At 39.8% G+C, this 21066-nt stretch overlaps 2 protein-coding genes across 4 annotated transcripts in view; one reads left to right on the forward strand and one right to left on the reverse strand.

Annotated features, from left to right (window-relative positions):
- ZCCHC9 (zinc finger, CCHC domain containing 9) overlaps positions 1 to 2022 on the forward strand; it is a 23916-nt gene extending 21894 nt beyond the window's left edge. For all 3 annotated transcript variants that reach the window (XM_005858096.2, XM_005858095.2, XM_014550234.1), the window contains exon 6: positions 1619 to 2022. In XM_005858096.2, the coding sequence (XP_005858158.1) occupies positions 1619 to 1737 (119 nt within the window). In that variant the 3' untranslated portion in view covers positions 1738 to 2022. The remainder of the gene's footprint in view (positions 1 to 1618) is intronic.
- Positions 2023 to 6493: 4471 nt separating this feature from the next.
- The window catches only part of ACOT12 (acyl-CoA thioesterase 12), a 31605-nt gene continuing 17032 nt past the window's right edge, over positions 6494 to 21066 (reverse strand). The window contains exons 6-15 of the mRNA XM_005858170.1: positions 18530 to 18686; positions 16888 to 17007; positions 15838 to 15988; positions 14929 to 14984; positions 14585 to 14648; positions 13853 to 13936; positions 10467 to 10600; positions 8618 to 8743; positions 7025 to 7151; positions 6494 to 6769 (exon numbers count right to left, since the gene is read on the reverse strand). Coding sequence (XP_005858232.1) covers positions 6620 to 6769; positions 7025 to 7151; positions 8618 to 8743; positions 10467 to 10600; positions 13853 to 13936; positions 14585 to 14648; positions 14929 to 14984; positions 15838 to 15988; positions 16888 to 17007; positions 18530 to 18686 — 1169 coding nt within the window. The 3' untranslated portion in view covers positions 6494 to 6619. The remainder of the gene's footprint in view (positions 6770 to 7024; positions 7152 to 8617; positions 8744 to 10466; positions 10601 to 13852; positions 13937 to 14584; positions 14649 to 14928; positions 14985 to 15837; positions 15989 to 16887; positions 17008 to 18529; positions 18687 to 21066) is intronic.

Below are 21066 nucleotides of genomic sequence, written 5' to 3' on the forward strand. Positions count from 1 at the left end.
TGCACCTAGGGATTGGGCCTGCCCTCTGCCACCCGGGAGCAGGCCTAAGCCAGCAGGGCATTATCTCCCGAGGGGTCCCAGACTGCGAGAGGGCACAGGCCGGGCTGGGGGACCCCCCCTTCCCCCCTGAGTGCACAAATTTTTGTGCACCGGGCCCCTAGTCTTATTTATAAACATTTATATTTGCTAACTAATTTAATAATAGAGCCAGTTCTGTTACTTAAAGAAAAGTATAGATTCACTAAGAAAATAAGAAATATGAATGTAGCTTTCAATTCTATATAATAAAAGCCTAATATGCTAAGTGTCCAGTCGTCTGGTCAACCAATCAAAGCGTAATATGCTAATGATATGCTAAGGCCGTTCAACCGCTTGCTATGACGTGCACTGACCACCAGGAGGCAGATAGTCAACTGGTCGACCAGTCGCTATGATGTGCACTGACCACCAGGGGGCAGATGCTCCAACTGCTAGGTTAGCTTGCTGCTGGGGTCCGACTGATCAGGACTGAGTGAGATGAGCCGGACACGCCCTGGAGCCCTCCCGTGTCCCTCCCCGGCCCCTATCGTGCACCGGTGGGGTCCCTCGGCCTGGCCTGCACCCTCTTGCAACCCGGGACCCCTTAGGGGATGTCAGAGAGCTGGTTTCGACTTGATCCCGCAGCCCGAGGAACCCCACTGGTACACAAATTTGTGCACTGGGCCTCTAGTAATCTTATAATTGAGTATCCTCATATGTGCTTTGCTTTTTGTGTACCTGAAGGATTTAGAGTTGGTCGCAAAAACTACTGAAAATATTAAAATTGTGTTGTCCACACAGTATTTGCCCAGTTATATTTTCTTCCTAATGAAATACTACCTATCCCTGGTCACCAAAAACTTCATAAAGGTTCACTATACCTATGATAGATTTGGGGGGGAAGTGAAGACCATATTACCTAATTTACCTAGATTAGAATGATGATAATTCTGTGTGAAAGAAAGAAAGACTGTAGGATACCCAGTAGTGCTTCTTATGGGAAAAAAAAAACACACATTTCTTTTTATGTTAAACAGTGGTGATACAAATAAGTCTACCCGTTTTTACTTCCTACCCCTAACATTTAAATTTGATAACCAAGAGTTCTTGTTTATAATGTTGTCTAGAAGATAGTGTTTACTACATTGTAGGCAGTAAGACTGAAATGATGAAGTGGAATTTGAATTCTCCTTCCTGGGAGGATTGCCACTTCCCAAATGACAAGACTGACAAGCAGATGTTGTATAATTTCACAGGTGGAATCTTGTGCATTTAAAAGTTATGCTTCATAAGTCTTGCTGTTTACAGACACTTGGAATTCATTGACTCTGTAATGATGAACTCTGGGAAAGAATGAAAGTGCTTTCTCATCAATTTGTGCATTGCAAAGCAGTTGCTGCATTTCCCTAATTGGGATGAGAAATTGCCTGTGGTACTCGGAAATCAAGGGTTATAATCAATTAAAAATTACTCACTTTTCTTCCGTGATGGAGTGTTCCCTCCTTGTGATTATTCATGTCAAAACTGGTTCCTTTGCTAAGCCCAAACCAATCTATGACTACAGTTTTTCTTACATTCTGACTTTTCCGTTCCTTTACAGATCGAATGGTTACAGTTGGTCGCTGGGCAAAGGGGATGAGTGCAGACTATGAAGAAATTTTGGATGTGCCTAAACCACAGAAACCCAAAACGAAGATACCTAAAGTTGTTAATTTTTGATAATGACTAGGACTATCATAAGTTACCATCTCATTGTTATATTCTGAACTGGGCCTCATTCACAAGTTGGAGCTGGGCTCCCTTGGAGAGGCCTATATTGTAGATATTGGTATGATCTGGGGAGGTCAAATAGTTAACTGAGTTCTGTCCAAGGAGCACTTCTGCCTGGAGAAAATCACTGAAGAAAAGCATAAGATGTTTAAATTGGATTCTTTAAAATAACTTTTTTAGCAGAACTTACGTGTAACTAAGTGGTTATAGACCTAATTGTAACAATCATCTTTTTTTAAAAAAATATATTTTTATTGATTTCAGAGAGGGAGAGGGAGAGAGAGATAGAAACATCAGTGATGAGAGGGAATCATTGATTGGCTGCCTCCTGCACACCCCCCACTGGAGATCAGGCCCGCAACCCAGGCATGTGCCCTTGACTGGAATCGAACCCGGGATACCTCAGTCCGCAGGCTGACGCTCTGTCCACTGAGCCAAACTAGCTAGGGCCTATCATTTTTTTTCTTAAAAACAAAGTTATGCAGCCCTGTCTGGGTGGCTCAGTTGGTTGGAACATTGACCCATACACCAAAAAGGTTGTGGGTTCGATTTCCAGCCAGTGTGGGTAGGGGAGGAAGCAACTGATTGATGTTTCTCTCAAGCATCGATGTTTCTCTTGCTCACTCACTGTCTCTCTCAAAAATCAGTGGAAGTGTATCCTTAGGTGAGGATTTAAAAAATTAAATAAAAGTATGTATTCATCTGACACTTCTAAGCTAATTAATTGCTTTGCATTTGGAAATGAATTTTTTGTTCTATTGTTTTCTAGCTCAAAGTATCAATTATTTATAAGTTGTCAACAAAATCATTTGTATTTTTATTTTAAATATATTTTTTACTGATTTTAGAGAGGAAGGGAGAGGGAGAGAAAGATAGAAACATCAATGATGAGAGAGAATCATTGACTGGCTGCCTCCTGCCTGCCCCCCACTGGGAACTGAGCCTACAACCCGGGCATGTGCCCTGACCGGGAATCACACCTCCTGGTTCATAGGTCGATGCTCAACCACTGAGCCACACTGGCCGGGCTGCATTTTTAAAATATTTAATAAAAATGTATTTGGTATTTTTCTGAATACCTAATTCTGGATTTAATTAGTCATTGTCCCTTAATGCCCATTAACAATCTCTTTGGAATCACAATCTTTTATGAACCCTAAATGACATTAATTTTTGTTTCAGATTTCACATAAAGAATTACATATTTTTGAGGTTAAAATTGAAGAGTATCTCACCTTAGCAGCTCTTTCTTTGCTCTTAATGTTCAAAAAAGAAATTCAGTTTGGAGTATTTGGCCGGAATAATGGCACATAACGGACTGTATATCAAACTTAATAGCATTTTGTTCACATGTTTTAGATGAGTCTGGGTGCATATCACCATAATAGAGTTAGAACACTAATCAGAGACCCATTAGTGTCTTTGTTTGATTTGATGAATACATGCATACTTAATCCATATATTTCACAAGGCTTACGGCTCCTATTGTGCTGTATAATGCAATGACTGGTGGAGTGTGTATTTCATTTGGAATTTTACCTGATTGGATACATTTGTAACCAAAGGAAACAGCTGTGATTAGTTACTGATGCTTCAAAAGCAAAATATTTACCAAATAAAAAAACACTTTTCTCTATTTCAATATCTATACAACTCAACAGTTCTAGTCTTAATAGGAGCTGTTCTTTTATTTCAGTGAGAGGAGAACGTGACAGGATATGGCTCAGCATCCCAGCGCTTAAGGAAATGGTGCCATGTAAGAGGAATTGCACACGCATACATCTGGAAAAGGACAGCAGTGCTGCCTATAGTCCAGATTTGTTTCATTTGTCCAGTCAGGAGCCAAGGGCTCTGCAGCGTCCAGCCTGCCAGCTGCAAGTTAAGTGTAAGGTTTTCATACAGGTTTCGATGAGGAGATGTTAGTGTCCATTTTGTCTTCCTTGGGTTACTTTTGTTAAATTTCAATGGCCTATAAGTTAGTGACATAATTAGAAATAAACTGCAGGTACTAAATGTAATATTAAAACAGTGTATGGACACTGGCAACGGAATTCACCAAATTCTGACATCCTAAGAGATTGTGTATTCCTTGAAAGGAATTATAGATGTTTATTAGCTACAAATGCCTAAAGTATAAAACAAACATATATTCATTATTTCCCAAGCACCTACTATGTTCCTGGATTCTCTTAGGCACGTGGGATTGTGGCAGTGAATAAGACAAGCAAGACCACATGCATTCTAATGGGGTTTTAAACAATCTTATCCCTTCCCCTTTTTTGCTACAATTATATTCCAAACCATTAGGCATGAATCTCAACTTGCTCTTTTCTCGGCAATCCCCACGCCCAACCCCCATGGTCAACTCTCCCTTATGTCCTTTAGGCCTCTCTACAGTCTGCTTAATAGTCTTTCTGTGACCAGTCTTATAGAAAACATCTCCTTCCTCATCCCAATAATTTTTTATTCTCTAATTTTCTGCATAATTTATATCCCCGCCTAACACTATTTGTCCTTTCTTCACCAGATTATAGGTTACATCAGGACAGGAATTTGGACTTGCTCATTAGTATATCCCAAGAAGTACTCAGCATATAGAAACTTCCACTTTTGTTGAGTGAATTATATTAACAAGTGACATAAAGGGAATTAACAGAAAGATGTTGCAAGTGATTGTATCTACCTTAGATAATAAAGGGGAGCCCTTGAGGGAGGGATTTTTCTTCTGAAATCTGAATGACAAGAAGGAACCAGTTGTGAAGATAATGGGGAAGAGCATTTAGGGAGAAAGAATAGTCAAAGCTCATAAGAGGTGACTGGCTTGTCATATTCAAGGGGCAGAAAGATGTGGTCTTTTGTGACTGTCTTCCTTCACTTAGTAATGTTAAGGTTCATCCATAACTTGTATAGGTATACAGGGAGGTATATAGGGGTAAGGCTTGGATATCTTGATGTGAGATCATAGATAAATGAAGTTATACTGAAGCCAATATGACTGGAAAAGAGTGAGGAATAAACTAGTAGGAAAAGGTCAGATAGTTAACCGGGGTCATAGTTTACAGGCTCTACTAGTTAATTTTTGCTGTGGAACCACCACAAAAATCTCAGAAGGCTGCAATAATAAACCTTAGCTCATGCCTGTGAGTCAAATCTAGGCTGGGCTTACCTGGACCACTGCTAATGTCAGAGTTGGCTTGGTCACATCTGTATAAAGTTTGGTTTGGGGTCTACTGAGCTAAGCCAGGCTCAGGTGAAGCAGCTCAGTTCCACGTCTCTCTTCCTTTCCCTGGGACCAGCAGGCTAGCCTTGGCATGTTTTTCTCATGAAAGTGTCAGAGATGTAAGAGGGCAAGTGCATTTGCAAAAACACTTTGATTGCATCATGTCTGCTAACTTTCCATGAATGAGTCACATGGCCAAGAACACAAGAAATAGACTAGTACACCCCATTCATGGAGGTGGGGATGGTGGTGAGTAAATATTTCTGAAAAATAATCTAATATACCAAACAGAGCCTTATTGACCATTATAAGGTGTTGGCTTTTACTGTGTGATGTGAAAAATTGTTCATGTTTTTTAAAAATGTATTTTTATTTCAGAGAGGAAGGGAGAGAGAGAGACAGAAACATTTATAATGATAGAGAATCATTGAGTGGCTGCCTCCTGCACACCCCCTACTGGGGATTGAGCCTGAAACCCGGCATGTGCCCTTTACTGGAATTGAACCTGGGACCCTTCGGTCTGCAGGCCAGTACTCTGTTCTCTAAGCCAAACCAGTTAGGGCTATTCATGGATTTTGAGAAGAAATATAGCATCATCCGACTGCTGGGTTGAGAGTGGATTAAAGGAAGAAGCAATAACAAACAGGTTATAATCCAGGTGCGATAACTGGTGCTTTGGATTAGGGTTGTGGTAGAGTTGATTAGAAGGACTCAGGTACTGGTTATTTTTTAACAGGGCTATAAGATTTGCTGAGCAGAGGTGGAGATTTGACAAATGAATAGCAGGATGTATCTAACCTCTTAAGTGGTCTAAACTCTAATGGAGACGTCCTTCAACTCTTAAAGGTTATCCTGTAGAGGGGGCTGACTTAACATATGCAGGTTTGTCTTATGAGTTAAGGCAAATCACAGAGTAGAATAATGAATGTTGAAGTCAAGGGAATAAAGTGCTAATGTAATGGTTATGAAAGAAGAGCTCAGTTAATATTCTCCTTCTCTGCAATAACACATTTTGCAGGTACTTTCCATGTGTATATATCGCAGTAGATACTAAATTGGTCAGCCACCTTGAGTATATGTTAAATGACACTAGTAAAGTAGTTCCTATTACTAAAATTGATTGGCTCCCATTACGCTTTAATGTCTTCCTAATTTAAAGCTCTAAAACATGTAATACATCTTGTCAAATGCTCCTGACATACAGATGCCTGCGGTACGTGGAACAGTCCACACTATTAATCAGCTAACCAACTTGTCATTTTTTATTTTATAAAATTTCAAACAACACATTTCACCTCTGTAGTCTAAAAATATTTATGATTATTTTAGCCATATTTGTACCATTTTACAGAACACACAGTATTGCACATGGCAGTTTTCTAATGCCTGTGCCCATGGACGGGGGCATCTAAAAACATTTTTAAAGCTCTTTTAATGCTAGTTCAAACCAATGGTCTTTGACCTGAGATGCACTTTGGTTTTTAACCTCTTCCTAACTTCATTTTGCTTAGGCCAATTATTTAGTGGCCGAAAAGCTTGCCAAGTGTCATGGATAAGGGTGCTTGGAATTAAAAGTGGGAAATCAATTACAGATAATTGAAAGTTTATCACTTAAAATATACTTATTGACCCATCATCAGTAGCATTCTCTATGAATCGTATACAGGAACCTGCTGTCTCTTCAATGGATTTTGACCAGCCACCAAGATTCCCAGCAAAGTAAGGCAAGATGCTAGCAGAAATCTGGTTAAAATAAGATACCTGTTTCAAAAAGAAAATACAGTATTTCAGTTTCTTACTGACATGGAGCTTTTTCAAGCAGAGAACTGAGTCTTGTTAGTATAGGGAAGGCTATTAATCCTACTCTTCTGGGGACCTGGAATGGATCTGAAAGGATGACAGGATTCCCCTGGTATGGACACACATTGCAGAATTATAATTAATTAGGAAATATGAGTAAAAGACTTCTCATAGCTGTAGAAACAAAGTAACCTGCAGATGTTTCATCAAACTTACAGTGCATGAACTGCTGTCAATAGCATGGATGAGAAAGCCAGCACATATGATTTCACTTCTGACGTACTGTGGAGAAGGTGGGACCGATGGCAGAATGACCGACTTCACTGCCACGGTGTAAGTGTTACTGAAAGATAAAAGGACACTTTCCAAGTTCTTGTGAGAAACAAAGAATAGTTGTTGGAACTATTCTAACATTCTGGCTATATTCAAGCCATAGTAATATGGACCAGAAGTGTTTTCTGTCTAAGAATTATATACCAAAACCGGTTTGGCTCAGTGGATAGAGCGTCGGCCTGCGGACTGAAAGGTCCCGGGTTCGATTCCGGTCAAGGGCATGTACCTTGGTTGCAGGCACATCCCCAGTGGAAGATGTGCAGGAGGCAGCTGATCGATGTTTCTCTCTCATCGATGTTTCTAACTCTGTATCTCTCTCCCTTCCTCTCTGTAAAAAATCAATAAAATATATTAAAAAAAGAAAGAATTATATATACTTGCAGAATTCCACAAAGATGGAACCAATCTCCAAACTGGTTTTATTGTGCTCTAATGGGCTGTAATTTCACTTTCCTTTTAAATGAAAGAATAATACCCATTGTTTTAAAGAAGCCCCAAACAACAAAGAACCCTACAGAATAGAATATAGAGGTTTTCTTCAGTTCACCCTAGTCAATGCACTCCCTCGAGATGATTACACTTAAATTTTTGGTGTGTATTCCTCCAGACCTTTTTATAAATATATGACATTTATGTAAGAAAATGCACAGATATATTTTTACATAAATACAATTATTTAACAAATATTTGTCTATAATTTGATTTTTCACCTAACAATAAATCTTTGGAGATGCCTCTAGTTACTTTAACCTTTTAAATGCTGGCAGAGTACTCCATAGCATGGCTCTACCACAATTTATAAGATGGTCTTTGGTCTATTTCTAATATCTTTTGCCATAATTGATATTACACTGAACATCCATGTGCATTAATATTTATACATGTGTGGGATTATTTCTACAGGCCAGCTTTGACATCGGGAATGATGCTGGCCAGTTTCAGGGGTAGACCTTAACTGTCCTGGCAGCTTCCACTTGTCTCTTTGAGTACTTGCTCTTGGGGCCCTTCTCCTTAGAATGTGCTTGGAGAAGTACAATGCCCACAGAGAAGCCATGGGTAGATGCCGATTGACAGCCCTAGGGGGCAGCGGCCATTTTGGATATCTAGCACAATGAAGCCTTTGTAAATCCTAAACCAATTCCTGGTATTTTATTTGGCTTTTACTACATTTTTACTGATAGTGGAATATTTCAATGGTTTGCTAAATATGAGTTTTACATCTGCACAGAGAAAAAGAAAAGGGAACTGCTTTAGGAATCTTGCATGGTGCTTTGTATATAACTGGCACTTACCATATGATTGTTTGGATTGTGTTTGTTTTTTTTAATGATAACTAAGGTACATCTAGAAAAATTTCAGATGAACATCATTCAAGACCAGAAATGCTTACATTGACTTCCTTATTTTCATATCAACTTTTGCTTTCTACACTATACTATAAAACATTGCTGTAACACTTGAATTTCATTTACTCACCTATCTTTAAGAGATCTTCGTGATACAAGTACGACCAAGTCTTTGGGTTTGTCACCACTCGCTATAGGACAAGTGATATAATATATTTGATCATCTTCACTCACCCAGTCTATGACTTCACAGGACCTGCGTAAATAGAACAGTGAAAGAAAGGCTGTACTTTTCTACCTGATTGAATAAGGCAGTTACTTCTTTTGTAACCATCCCTCCAAAGCCAGTCTATCTTTAGAAAGCTGTTTGGTCAGAAGAAATAACACTGCATGTGATGGTGAACATGGTGGCCACCTGAGTCTAAGGTCACTGGCCACAACACTTCAGAGAAAAGCATTTCGCTGTTTTCCACAAAAATTATTTTCTGTAGGATCAAGTAATAACATTTTGAAGACTAGCGAATTATATGGACAGTCCAAGAAGAACTCAGGTAAAGGGATATGGTATGTTAGAAAGAACACTAAGTTTGGAATCAAACAACTTGCCTTTGAATCCTGGACTGCCATTTAGTAGATGTGTTATGTTAGGGCAAATCACTTTATTTTGTCACTTTATTTTTTCTATCTGTAAAATGTAGATAATAATACCTTTGGGGTTATTGTGAGGATTAAATGCACACACCTGGCACAGTACCTGAATCATAGTAGGTAGATAAGAAAAGTAAGTTGAATAAGAATTCATTCCTCCATTATTCAAGTTCAATATGGCTAGAATGTCAGGTGACATAGCAAATAGAGGGAGAAACATTTGAAAAGAATTAACACCAAAGTTTAGGCATTGTTCTTACTAAAAGCTTTGTACTTACAGGGTATCTACAAATACCGATGCAAGAAAATCGTGAAGTGTTTCTCTTCTCTTGGAGTGTTTTATTATGACAGCATTAACCATATTGTATCATTCGGGCACCCATGCAATGTAACACATGGCCCTGGAGCTGTTTCACTTTCGTGGTCTTAAATTATCTATTACATGGTATTAACCATAATGAGGTTCAGTCATTTTAAAGATGAACCTCTACCTCATGAGGATTAGGAAGTCAGCAGTAATGCCTACTATTATAGGAAGCCCACCTCACCAGTCCTTCCCTTTCAGCAAGGTGTCCTGGAAGCCCTGAGTGGGCCCAGGAGCTGGAATCCTTGGAGAGGCAGTGTGGCCTGAGTGTGGTCAGTCCCTGTCAGCACAGTTGACAAGGTACACAGCTCCCTCTTCCAGGAAAGGAGGGCAAGTAGAGGAGACTGAATTAGGGATGCAGGAGACAAAGGTAACAGAAGTAAGAGATGTAGGCTGACGGAAGTGGCCCCTGATCAGGGAGAGCAGGAAGGAATGTCTTTCACCTCCGTACTCACACAGCTTCCTCCCAGCTTCTCACCTGGGAGTGCTGCTTCACAGAAAAACAAAACAAAGGGACCACCAATTAAATATCAAGAGTGTGAAGTGAGAAGAACAGTTCGATAATCTTTTCCTCAAGAGCAGTGAAACTGTGTTCAAGTGTGGAATTCAGAGCCTGATAGACCTGGGCTCCAATTTGGGTTCCATCGCTTTATTGCTGTGCTATCTTGGCAATCTCCCTCATTAAATGAAAATACTATCAAACTTGAAGAGTTATTGGCAGGATTACAATAGATGTGGGTAAAGCATGTCGACTCAATATAGATGATAAATAAGTGATTATAATAACTTGGTTTTGTGTTTCTTAATAGCACCTAATATCATTTTCTATGCAGAGCAAGCTTTAAAAAATAGACTTTAATTAATAAAACGAGGTCACATGTTGGCAATGGAGATGCAATGCAATCTGGAGGTTATCTTTTCTATCATGTCAGGGTTGATTAAGAAAATATTTTAAATTTATTCTTACACATAATGGGGGTCCCACAAAGGTCGCTTGGTAAAGTCAGACAATAGATGATAAGCCAAGTGTGCTGGTTTTTCCACGTGCTTTTCAACCCAAACAGATAAAATATCTTGTTCTTCCAGAGTATATATTTTTATCTAAAAGATAATAAAAATAAATTACAAAACAAAAATGGATGTTTTTACTTAAAAACATTACACATGTTGCCACACTGGTATGGCTCAGTGGTTGACCTATGAACCAGGTTAACCTATGACCTATGAACCAGGAGGTCACGGTTCAATTCCCTGTCAGGGCACATGCCTGGGTTGCAGGCTTGATCCCTAGTGGGGGGCATGCAGGAGGCATCCAATCAGTGATCCTCTGTCATCATTGATGTTTCTATCTCTCCCTCCCCCTTCCTCTCCAAAATCAATAAAAACATATTTTTAAAAAACCACCATGGACATACATATGTAGTTATAGGCTGCTGGCATCCAAATAACAATGAAGCCAATGATGGCAACTTCAAACACTTGGATGTCTAGGGCTCTAACCAGGATGCTGTACTTCCGTATTCTCCAAACAACATGTGACTTGAAGATGGGTTATTTAATTATTGTGCAATAGTTCAGGAACAACAGAAAATATCATCAGATTGTTAGGCTGCATCCCCTGCTAAGACCTTGGAGCTGAGGCTGCAGATGTCAGGTGTGCCTTCTCGTGGGCTGAGGTGACCCCAGGAAGTCAGCTGACCACCTCTAGAACCAACTCAGTCACTCAGTGCAGCTGCTGAAGCACCATGTTTCTTCAGCACAAAGCGTTCTTTCAATAGTGACTCATAGGGCAGGCCGATTCCTGGGTTTCTTTCTAATGTCTATTATTCCTTAGCTCAGAGGAGGCCCATCTTGGAGAGCCATGTGACTTATACTGAAACATTACTGTATCCCTGTTACTCTGAACTCTCCTTCTACTGTGCTTTTGCCAATAATCAGAGACATGTGTTCCACATAAGCACACATTTCTCTCCTGCCCATTTTAAATCTCCATCTCTTTCAGGGTGCTTTGAAGTTAGTGTTGAAACTTGTCATCTTATAATAATTCCCATGGCAACAAGCTGTGTGAAGACAAACAAACACAGGGTTAAGACTTCACTGCAGGAATCAAGCAGATGGAATAATCAAGCTGTGAGGGAGAAAACCTTTATTTAAACATAAATATCTTCCAGAAGAGAATGAAGCAATGAGAAAGTGACCACAAGCAGCTCAGAATGGAAAGAAGGGACTATTTGCTTATACCATTTTACCTCTCTGGTTGACCTCAGTGCCAAGCCTGTCTCTCAATAGAGCCCACGGAGGAGAACATAATGTCGGCCCAGAGCACTTACAAAAAGAGAGAAAACCATGCACAGGGCTCCAGTTGGTGGCTGAGACTCACCCAGCATGGGTATGCCTAACTTTGCCCCTTGTACAGCAGGAGTAGAAGGAGGTTCATCGGTGTAAATTCAGAGAGAAGTCACCTTATCAAAGCTTGGTGGCCGTGTAGTTCTAAGCCAGGCTGCTGGAGCTCTGCAGTCTCAGAGGAGGTGAGGGCAGGTGGCCAAGTGAATTCCACAACCTCAAGCATGGTGTGGCCTTAGGGAAGCCATGGTCTAACCAGGGTGGAGTGGGATGTAATACTGGGCTGAGTACTTGTTGAGGGTTGAATTGTGTCCTTTCCAGATTCATAAGTTAAAGTCCTCACCCCTAGGATCTCAGAATGTGACCTCATTTGGAAATAGGGTCATTGTAGATGTAATTGAGATGAGGTTATATTGAAGTAGGATGGGCTCCATATGACCTGTGTCCTTATATAAAGGGAAAATTTGGCCCAGCCAGGGTGGCTCAGTGGTTGAGCATTGACCCAGTAACCCAGAGGTCAGTAGTTCAATTCCTGGTCAGGGTACATGCTCAATGCCCAGTAGGGGATATGCAGGAGGCAACCAATTGATGTTTCTCATTGATGTTTCTATCTCTTTATCCCCATTCTTTTCCCTTTCTCTAAAATCAATAAAATATACATATATACATATATATATAAAATTTGCACGCAGACATGCACACTGGGAGAACGCCACGTGAAGATGAAGGCAGAAGTTGGGTGACACATCTACAAGCTAAGGAACACCAATGATTGCCAGAAAACCACCAGAAGCTCAGGGAGAGGCCTGGAACAGGCTCTCCCTCACTCCTTCAGGAGGAACCAATGCTACCAACACCTTGATCTTAGACTTCTAGCTTCCATAACTGTGAGACAATACATTTTTATTGGTTAAGCCACCCAGTTTGTGGTACTGTTACAGCAGTTCTAGGAGATGGTCACAGCACTTTTCCTGGAAGCTGCTCCCCAGGTTGCAGACACATGCTGCTGCTTCCTACCCTAGAGCCAAAGCAAACATCAGGCTGAGCAGTCACCATTAAACCCTGCCCCTGCAGACCTCTCTAGACTTACCAGTGCCGAGTACAGTACTGTGTGAGTGAATGCTATTTGGACCATTCCTCAGAAGGTAAAGGTAGCAGGAAATCCTCATCGCTGCTCTGTCAGAATCAATGACAGATGCAGATGAAGCAGACAAGGAGAGGCAGAGGTTGATGTTGGCTCTCTTTAAACCCTACTACGTTAGAAAAGCCAACTTTTGCTTAGTGAAAAAATTCTCCAAGACCAACTTTCCAAGAAAACCAGTTCCCTTTCATGCTCAGAAGAATACAGGTTAAATTCCATTTGTAACGAGATCATATAATTACCCTATTTTAGAGGCTACTGCTTCACTGATGATGAAAAACAGTACACATGTTTCAGAGAGCTGGCATTATCGAGCATCTCCTGACAGTCAGCCACTGCTATGTCCTGGGACCATAGTGGTGAGCAAAAGGGCCCTCAGAGAGCATGCAGTCTAGTTAGTGTGGGCACCACCTTCCAAGGGTCTCCTAACATACCTCTGAAACCAGATACAATTAGAATCCAAATGATGCCTGTTCAGTTAAATTTGATGACACACAAAATATTGTAAAAGGTGTTAGAAGAGGTACAAAGACAGTTTTCCTTCTTAAAAAGTTTATAATCTAGTTAGGAGGTGAGAGGTGAGGGGGTGCAGGGTGTATTTGAAGGACCCCAAGTCAGCCAGCATGGAGTAGTAGAGATAGGGCTGAAACAAGGCTTGACTTTTAGAAATACTTTTCCAAAAAGATTTTTTAGTTTCTTAAAAGCAGTAGTACAAGCAGAACCACCACCACCATGATAATTTATTTTTTATTTTTTAAACTGAATTTATGGGGTGACATTGGTTAGTAAAATTAAATAGGTTTCAGGTGTACAATTTTTATTTGTGATGTATAATGAGTTGTTTGTGCATACACCTGGATGCCTCCTACCTTTTCCACAGCACTGGTGATCTCCCAACCACTTTTGGCCACCAGCTTTTTGAAAGCCTCCACATTGTCATCACTCAGGGATACCTAAAATGCAAATATTTAAAAAGCTGTGAGTTCAATGCACAGATATGGGAATATTTTCTGCTTAGAAAATGGGTACTTTTAGAGCCAAAGTGATTATGTTGAGCTTAAAACTACGCTACAGGTAACAACTTCTGTCTCAAACTCTTAATTCAGAATTCAGACAAGGTAACATGAGGCCTGTATGTTTAGCAAATTAATATGATTTTAGTTGGTGTGCTAAGCAAAGATAAGATTGCCCTTCAGTATAACTTATTAATAAACTTGGATTTTCCTTTACATTTTATGGCCCAAAACATGAAAACAACTAATACTTTGTTGCTGTGTTATAAAAATGCAAGCTGGTGGGCATGTTTTCAGCAAAAATCATGCTAAGACAATGTGCCATGCAGCTCAGATGCATTTGAAGGCAGAGCATCCTGCGTTTGTAATTTGGGAACTGTACCTACAGTTCAAACAAGGCAGTGAAGCAACTCGTTGGTAACCAGTTACTGACAGCTTGGTTCTGTTTCATGGTGAGATGACTGGTTGCTATGATTCACCTTTTCATCTAACCTGCGTAAGCACAACCTGAATCATTTAAACAGGGAGTTTCTGTGTTTGCAATGATGTGATCTTTACATGAAGCGCTCCAAATCATAAAACTGTCACCTGGTTGCGAATATCCCAGTGTACGCAAAGTGGAATCTCTTGTTTGTGGGAAATAACATATTTTCTGGGGGGAAAAAATAAAAATGTTAAATAACAGTTTTCTTCCCTGTATTTAGCACACAACAGTAACCATGACACACACTTTCTTGAGCTGAAATCAGCAGTTTAAAATGCTGCTTTTACTGGTGGAACAATCAGGAAGAACAATTTTCATCACTATCAGAAAACATCAGACCTTCTCTCCTTTCATTACGTGGGACTAGACACCCAGAGAGCAGCTCTTTGTTATGCAATTTGCAAGGTAAGATCTTACACCATAAAATCCTTATACCTAGGCCCCTTACCTGCCCAGACGAATTCTCTTGCGTGCAATAGCTCCACAATACCGTCTAAAATCATCCTTTATTAAAAAACAAACAAACAAAAAACAACAACAACAAAGTAAAATCAATAAATTTCTAATACTTTAGTGCTATAATCTTAAGTCTCTCTCTCCTAAGTCAGTTGAAGAAGCTAACTGGGACCCAGTGTCTGCGTGAATGCTGCTCAGGTGAGAGTTGGCAATAAGGCAACTGCAGGTAGTTCCCATGAACGTGGAGCAGCACAGAGATGCGGATGTAAAGTGGGAGAAGAGAATCAGAAATGGGAAAGGAAGACACTATGCTTCCAATAGCAGTGCATGGCCCAGTTGAGGTGAGATAGGCAGGGCCCCCAGTGAGACAGCATAGGGGTAATATCTGGACTCCATCTTGGAGGCCTGACTATGGCTCCTTGTTCAGGAACCTTCCCATAGTTGAAATTAACCTAATCACATCCTTAAAGGGAAGAATGCACAATAAGATCCCTTCTTAACATCGTGTTCTGCAAAATAGTTGCTTTGTCTATTAAGTGGCAACTAGAATATTTGCCCAAGCATTATTTTAGGCCCTTTGAGTGGTCCACTGACCATGGAAAATATCTGTGACTACCCTGGGATCAACCACTGGCAGGTGACGATCATGGGACAACTGACCTCCTCCTCATTCCCAAGCCCGACACCCACCCCAAGCCATCCACAATAACCCTCCGGGAGCTCGACCTCTCTTTTCTGGTCAACTCCCTTGTGCACAAGCTCTTTTCAATAAATTCTATCTGCTTGATCTTGTTCTGAGTGCTCATTTTTATGACATTACAACTCAAGGACCTGGCATTTCAACAAAGGATTAGAGTAATTTGGGGGGAAAAAGAAAAAGTCCATGGTGCTAATAACTTACCTTAGATATGGGTTTGATTTTGGGAAATGTAACCAGTTCTTCCTTATCATCGACAGCTTTATAAATGAGAAAAGCACTGTTGATATGACGGCCCAGACCCTCGGACCACTCCTGGCAGTCAAAGGCCTCCACGCGCACTCCCACTTCGACACTGCAGAGGGCGACACAGGGCGGTGGGCAGAGAACCAGAGCTCACTGGGCCTCCTCTGCCCACCACCTCCTCCTCCTCCAAGCACGGAAGAAAATGAGGGTCCTGGTTTTTCCTCTGTGGTCTGCAAATCTATGCAATGGTTAAAATCCATTTCTCCAGGTCGACAGATCAGATGTGCAAGCCCCTGAGGGCATCTCTGCTTTACTTTCCCACTTTCAGGTGGGAAAAAGGCCAGTTGTGAGTTTGTATATATTCATGAACATATTTTGGTAATGGGGAGGGGAGTTTAAATTATGCCAAAGTCAAGTTTTCTCCCCTCAAAATAACAAGTCTGCGATTTAAAAGCATCAAACACTGAAATTGGACAGAAAATACAGATATTCTTTTTTACATTTAAAAAGAAAAAATACTAAAAAAATACAAAATTAAATCTTTTCTTTGTATATTAAGAGTAATAAAAATAACTGGAAAGTGGCTTGGACTTCATGGTTGACCATACAGCCACTGGGACTCTTTTTAGAATGAAAGGAAGAGTTAATAATTACAACAGGTATAAACCAGGACCATTCTGGTCAACTGAGACATACAGTCACTCTTATTATGAGAGATAAAAACCAACCTACCACAATTTACTCAGTATAAGGAGGCCTCAAGCAGAATACAGTGTTAAAATATGTACAAATTTTGAAAACTGAATGAAAAAAATATAGAAAGAACTTGGTTATTTTAAAATAGTCCCTATATTCACCTCCAGATTGACATGGAAATTTTAAAACATATTTTAAAATTTGTTGATATGACGGCCCAGACCCTTGGACCACTCCTGGCAGTCAAAGGCCTCCACGCGCACTCCCACTTCATTCATTTATAGCAGCCGAAGAACACTACACACACTTTACCAGGTCTGAAACGTATTGTTGACAATGGCATTGAAGACAAGACGATCTCCCACTGTGGATGGTCCTCGGAACTTAAACATGTCCACAGATTTCAGAAGCGGATGCGCCCGACAGAGGCGGCTGGTGACACAAAGGGAAGGAGAGGAGAAATAGATCATTCTCCGAAATATTTTCAGGGACTGCTGATTCGCTTCACAGGCACAACAGACCAGTGTCCCGTGTACTTTCTAAGCAAACATCTTTTAACTCTAGTGAAACAAATGACTAGATCATGTGTGTTGAGAGTGGTTCTGTACACCGCCTGCAAATGCTTTGGGAAATACCATGTCCCCCAGCCGTGGGGTCTTTACCAAGATGCTGTGCTCCTCCCCTGGTGGTGACAGTCCTGCCCTTGTTTTGTTCCCCATGAAAGTCCCTCTGAAAAACAAGCCAATGTCTTTCGTCCTAATTTGAGGGTTATATTCATTCTGGCAGCTCATGACTGCCATCACAGGGAGCAGGGACTACCAGGGCGGAGCGGGGCACAGTGCGAGAACTGCCAGCTAGTGCCATTCACACCAGTTCCTCAGCTTCACAGCTAACAGATTCACCCACATAGCAAAAGACTTAACATTTTTCCCTCACAGAAAAATTACCTAGATTGCTGCACAAAGCCTAAAAGGTTACAAGTTACTCACTTTACAATTTGTGTGTGTGTGAACTTTTCAAATATCTATAAAGAATATTTAATCTCAGAAATACTTCCGTTATTTTTACATTTTAGATTCCCACTGTGGCCATTCAATTACTCTAAAGAATTGTGCCTACACTCACTGAACAGACTCTGCCACAGTTAATTATATTGTAAGCTTTTAACATAGAAGAGGTTCAAATGCTTTCTTATCAAGAATGACAATCTCATTTTAAAAACAAGTTCTCTTTTATTTGTGCATAATTTATAGGAAGGATAACTATAGGTTCCTAACTATAGTAATAACTACAGGCACATTAATAATAAAATTCTTGTAGTTTTGGGAAAAATACAACCTTAACAGTTTTCAATGGTTACAAAAATTGTCCGAAGGGCAAATCTTGTTGAAATGCATTTTCAGAATACACATGTTCTTTAAAGCTGCTAAGTTACCTACATGTTCTAAGAATAAAATAACCTTTTTTGAAACTGAGGCAAATTTAAAAGTATTCTTCCAATTCTTCCCTTTTTTCCTCTTATTTTTCAGTCAATCCTTTAGCCATAATGACTCCAACACAACTTTGAAGGTCAGACCTAACTGTAAATTGCTGTTAAAAAGTTTGCAAATTGACTACTTTTAATTGATATTTTAGTTGACTACTTTTAAGTATAAATGCTGTCTCTTATTTCTATTCTGCATCTACTTTGTTATAACTTTGTTACAAGGAATTTTAATGCCACAAGGTCAACATTCATAATTCAGAATAAACTATGAGAACTGTCACTTCAATTTTATTTTTGAACCAAGTTAATCTGAAGGTAAACAGGTAAATGACTAATTTTCTCATTTTGATAAAAGACAACATTGTCTTCTCCTTGTCTCCTTGACTTGCCCAATAACTGGATCTCAGTCCCTTTCTACTCTCACCCCACTGGTCCCAACATCACATGTCGAAGGTCAAAACCAAGAACCTTGCAGAAATAGTAGCCACCGTCTCCATCCAAGCCATAATCTGGCCACCAAATGTATTTCCATGATGGTTTGCATGGGGTGGGAGGACAAGTTCAATGCTCTGAACAGAGGTGCCCCTGGTGGAAACTGTTCCTTCCTCTTCATCAGAAATGAGATCTGAAAGGTGGATGTAAACATTAATGATGGTGGAGTTCACCACAGGACTGGAGACTACAGCCTTTCTTTCCCACCAGCACTCTCAAGTCATGAGATTTTTTTTAAAAAAATTAAATTATTCCCAAAGACTTAAAACTCCTGAGGAAATAAATAGATTTTATTCAACAGAATAACTTTCATTTGAATGGTATTTAGAATGAATTGGATAATAGATCAGAAAGCGCCTTTCAGAGAATATATTCCAACCTACTTTACAAGTCCACCAGAATTTTGATTAAAAATGATTAAATTTAAACTCGAGTTGTTTGGGGTGAAGGAGGAAAGGTCAGGGTAGGAAGGGGCAGAAAGAAATTTGGGGATTGATGGATTTGTCATTATCTTGATTGTGGTGATGGCTTCATGGGTGCATACGTGTTTCAAAACTTACCAGACTGTATTGGGATGATCACTTTGTAAGTTATATGAATGTTTAATGACTATGCTGTATACCTGAAACTGATATAGCACTGTATGTCAACTGCAATTGAAAAATAAATTTAAAAACAACAACAAAAAGCTTATCAAACTGTACACTTTAAATATCATGTCAATAAAGTTGTTAAAAAATACAGAAACTGGAGTTGCAGAGGGCCATAGACTCGGAGAATCTGGAATAGCTTGCTGTACCATATAAACTTCAGAACAGGAATGTGGCTTCCCATGGTTACTGTTTTGTAATGAATGCAGTCATGAATAGAAAAGACACAATACATTGTACTTCTCAGTGTCTTTCTGCTTCTTTTGAATCATATCTGCTTCATTTACTGACAAATTGGTTTTTACTCCCAACAATGGAGAAATCATTTGCTTTGGCTGCAAAGCAGTAAATGTGTTCAATTATGTTGCCGGCATCATCAAATGAATCACCAGCCAGGCTTAAATCTCACTTGCTATTGTTGAGATGGGAGAGGAAGACTTCCAAATCAGGAGGTACCATCCTGGCTGTCCAGGCAGAGGCAGAGCTGAGCTGCAGTGTGAGAGCACAGATGTGCCTTGCTGTTGTTGGGAACTGGGAATGGGGCCATTCTTGGTGCAGTCACATATGAGCAGAGAAATGTGGTTATAGAGACTTTTTAACTCCATTTCCTAATGGAATTTTAAAATTTATAATTAATTGATGGTCTTCCCCCCCCCCCCCCCCCCCCCCGCCTTTGTTCAACTGATCATTTTAGTCATCTGCCTAAAAACATGTTTGTACTTCCCATCCTCCTAGTATAAAATCCTTCCTATTGCCCCTAGCCCTTCCTTTTTGGTCTGTCTACCTCTCCATCCCAGCTGCTCTGGTTCCCACTAGCACCTCTCCCTTCTGCATCATATTCTCTCTCTCAATTTTCCCCTCTCTTTGTTCCAGCCACAATAACTCTTTTCAGTTCAACTAAATGTTGCCTTCAACATCAGGGCATTTGCACATGTTGGTTCCTCTTTCAGTAGCAATTGCCCTAGCCACCACCACTACCACCTTCTTCCACTTACCTCCTATTCTCACTTGGCTCATCTCAGTCATCATTCTTTCAGGAAAGCCTTTCCTGACCTCCGCAGCCAATCTCCACTCTTAAAGCTCTTACACGTCCCTTTATTCCACAGTTATAGTTTTATGTTTATTTGTGTGATTTTTGATTATCTGATTCCCTGGGTCCTAAGATCCTTTGAGCAAAGACTGTTTTTTTTAAATTTTATGATAATTTCCTGAATAGGTGCTCAGTAAATATTTATTGAATGAAGAGATGAATAAACTTAACTTGGCTGATTTTTCCACATTCATAGTCCTTACTATCAACAGATTATTTTTAGGTAACAAAATGATAGGACTGAAGCATACTTCAATTGCTGTTTATTAGAGTTCCACTGCTCTCCATTTTCACCTAAACAGTATTGTAGACTCTTCTATTTTTTCTCAATTTTGTGAGAGTGAAATAGTATCTCTTGTTGGTTATAACTTGCATTTTCCTGATTAATAATGAAGTCTGACATATTTTTGTGTGTACATTAAACTTACACTAAACTTTCTTGTTACTTCTTAATGAAATGTCAGTGGCATTTGCTTCACATGTTACTTTTCTCCCATTCTTTTTTCCCTCTCCTTCTGAAATTCTGATTAGATGCTTGTTAGATTTTTTACTCCATTCTCTGTGTCTCCTCTCTTATATAGTTTCCATCCTTTGCTTATCCATCTGCATTATTGGTAACTCCTACAGATCTATATTTCAGTTCACTGTCTTATATGTTTAATTCATTCATTGAGTTTTAAATTTAAATTATTATAATATCCTTTGTGTGTAGAAATTCTCTTTGTTTCTTTGTCAAATCTTCTAGGTCATTTTCTTGTTCCTGCAAAATGCTT

Source organism: Myotis brandtii, unplaced genomic scaffold (assembly GCF_000412655.1).
Source record: "Myotis brandtii unplaced genomic scaffold, ASM41265v1 scaffold115, whole genome shotgun sequence".
Lineage (NCBI taxonomy): Eukaryota > Metazoa > Chordata > Mammalia > Chiroptera > Vespertilionidae > Myotis > Myotis brandtii.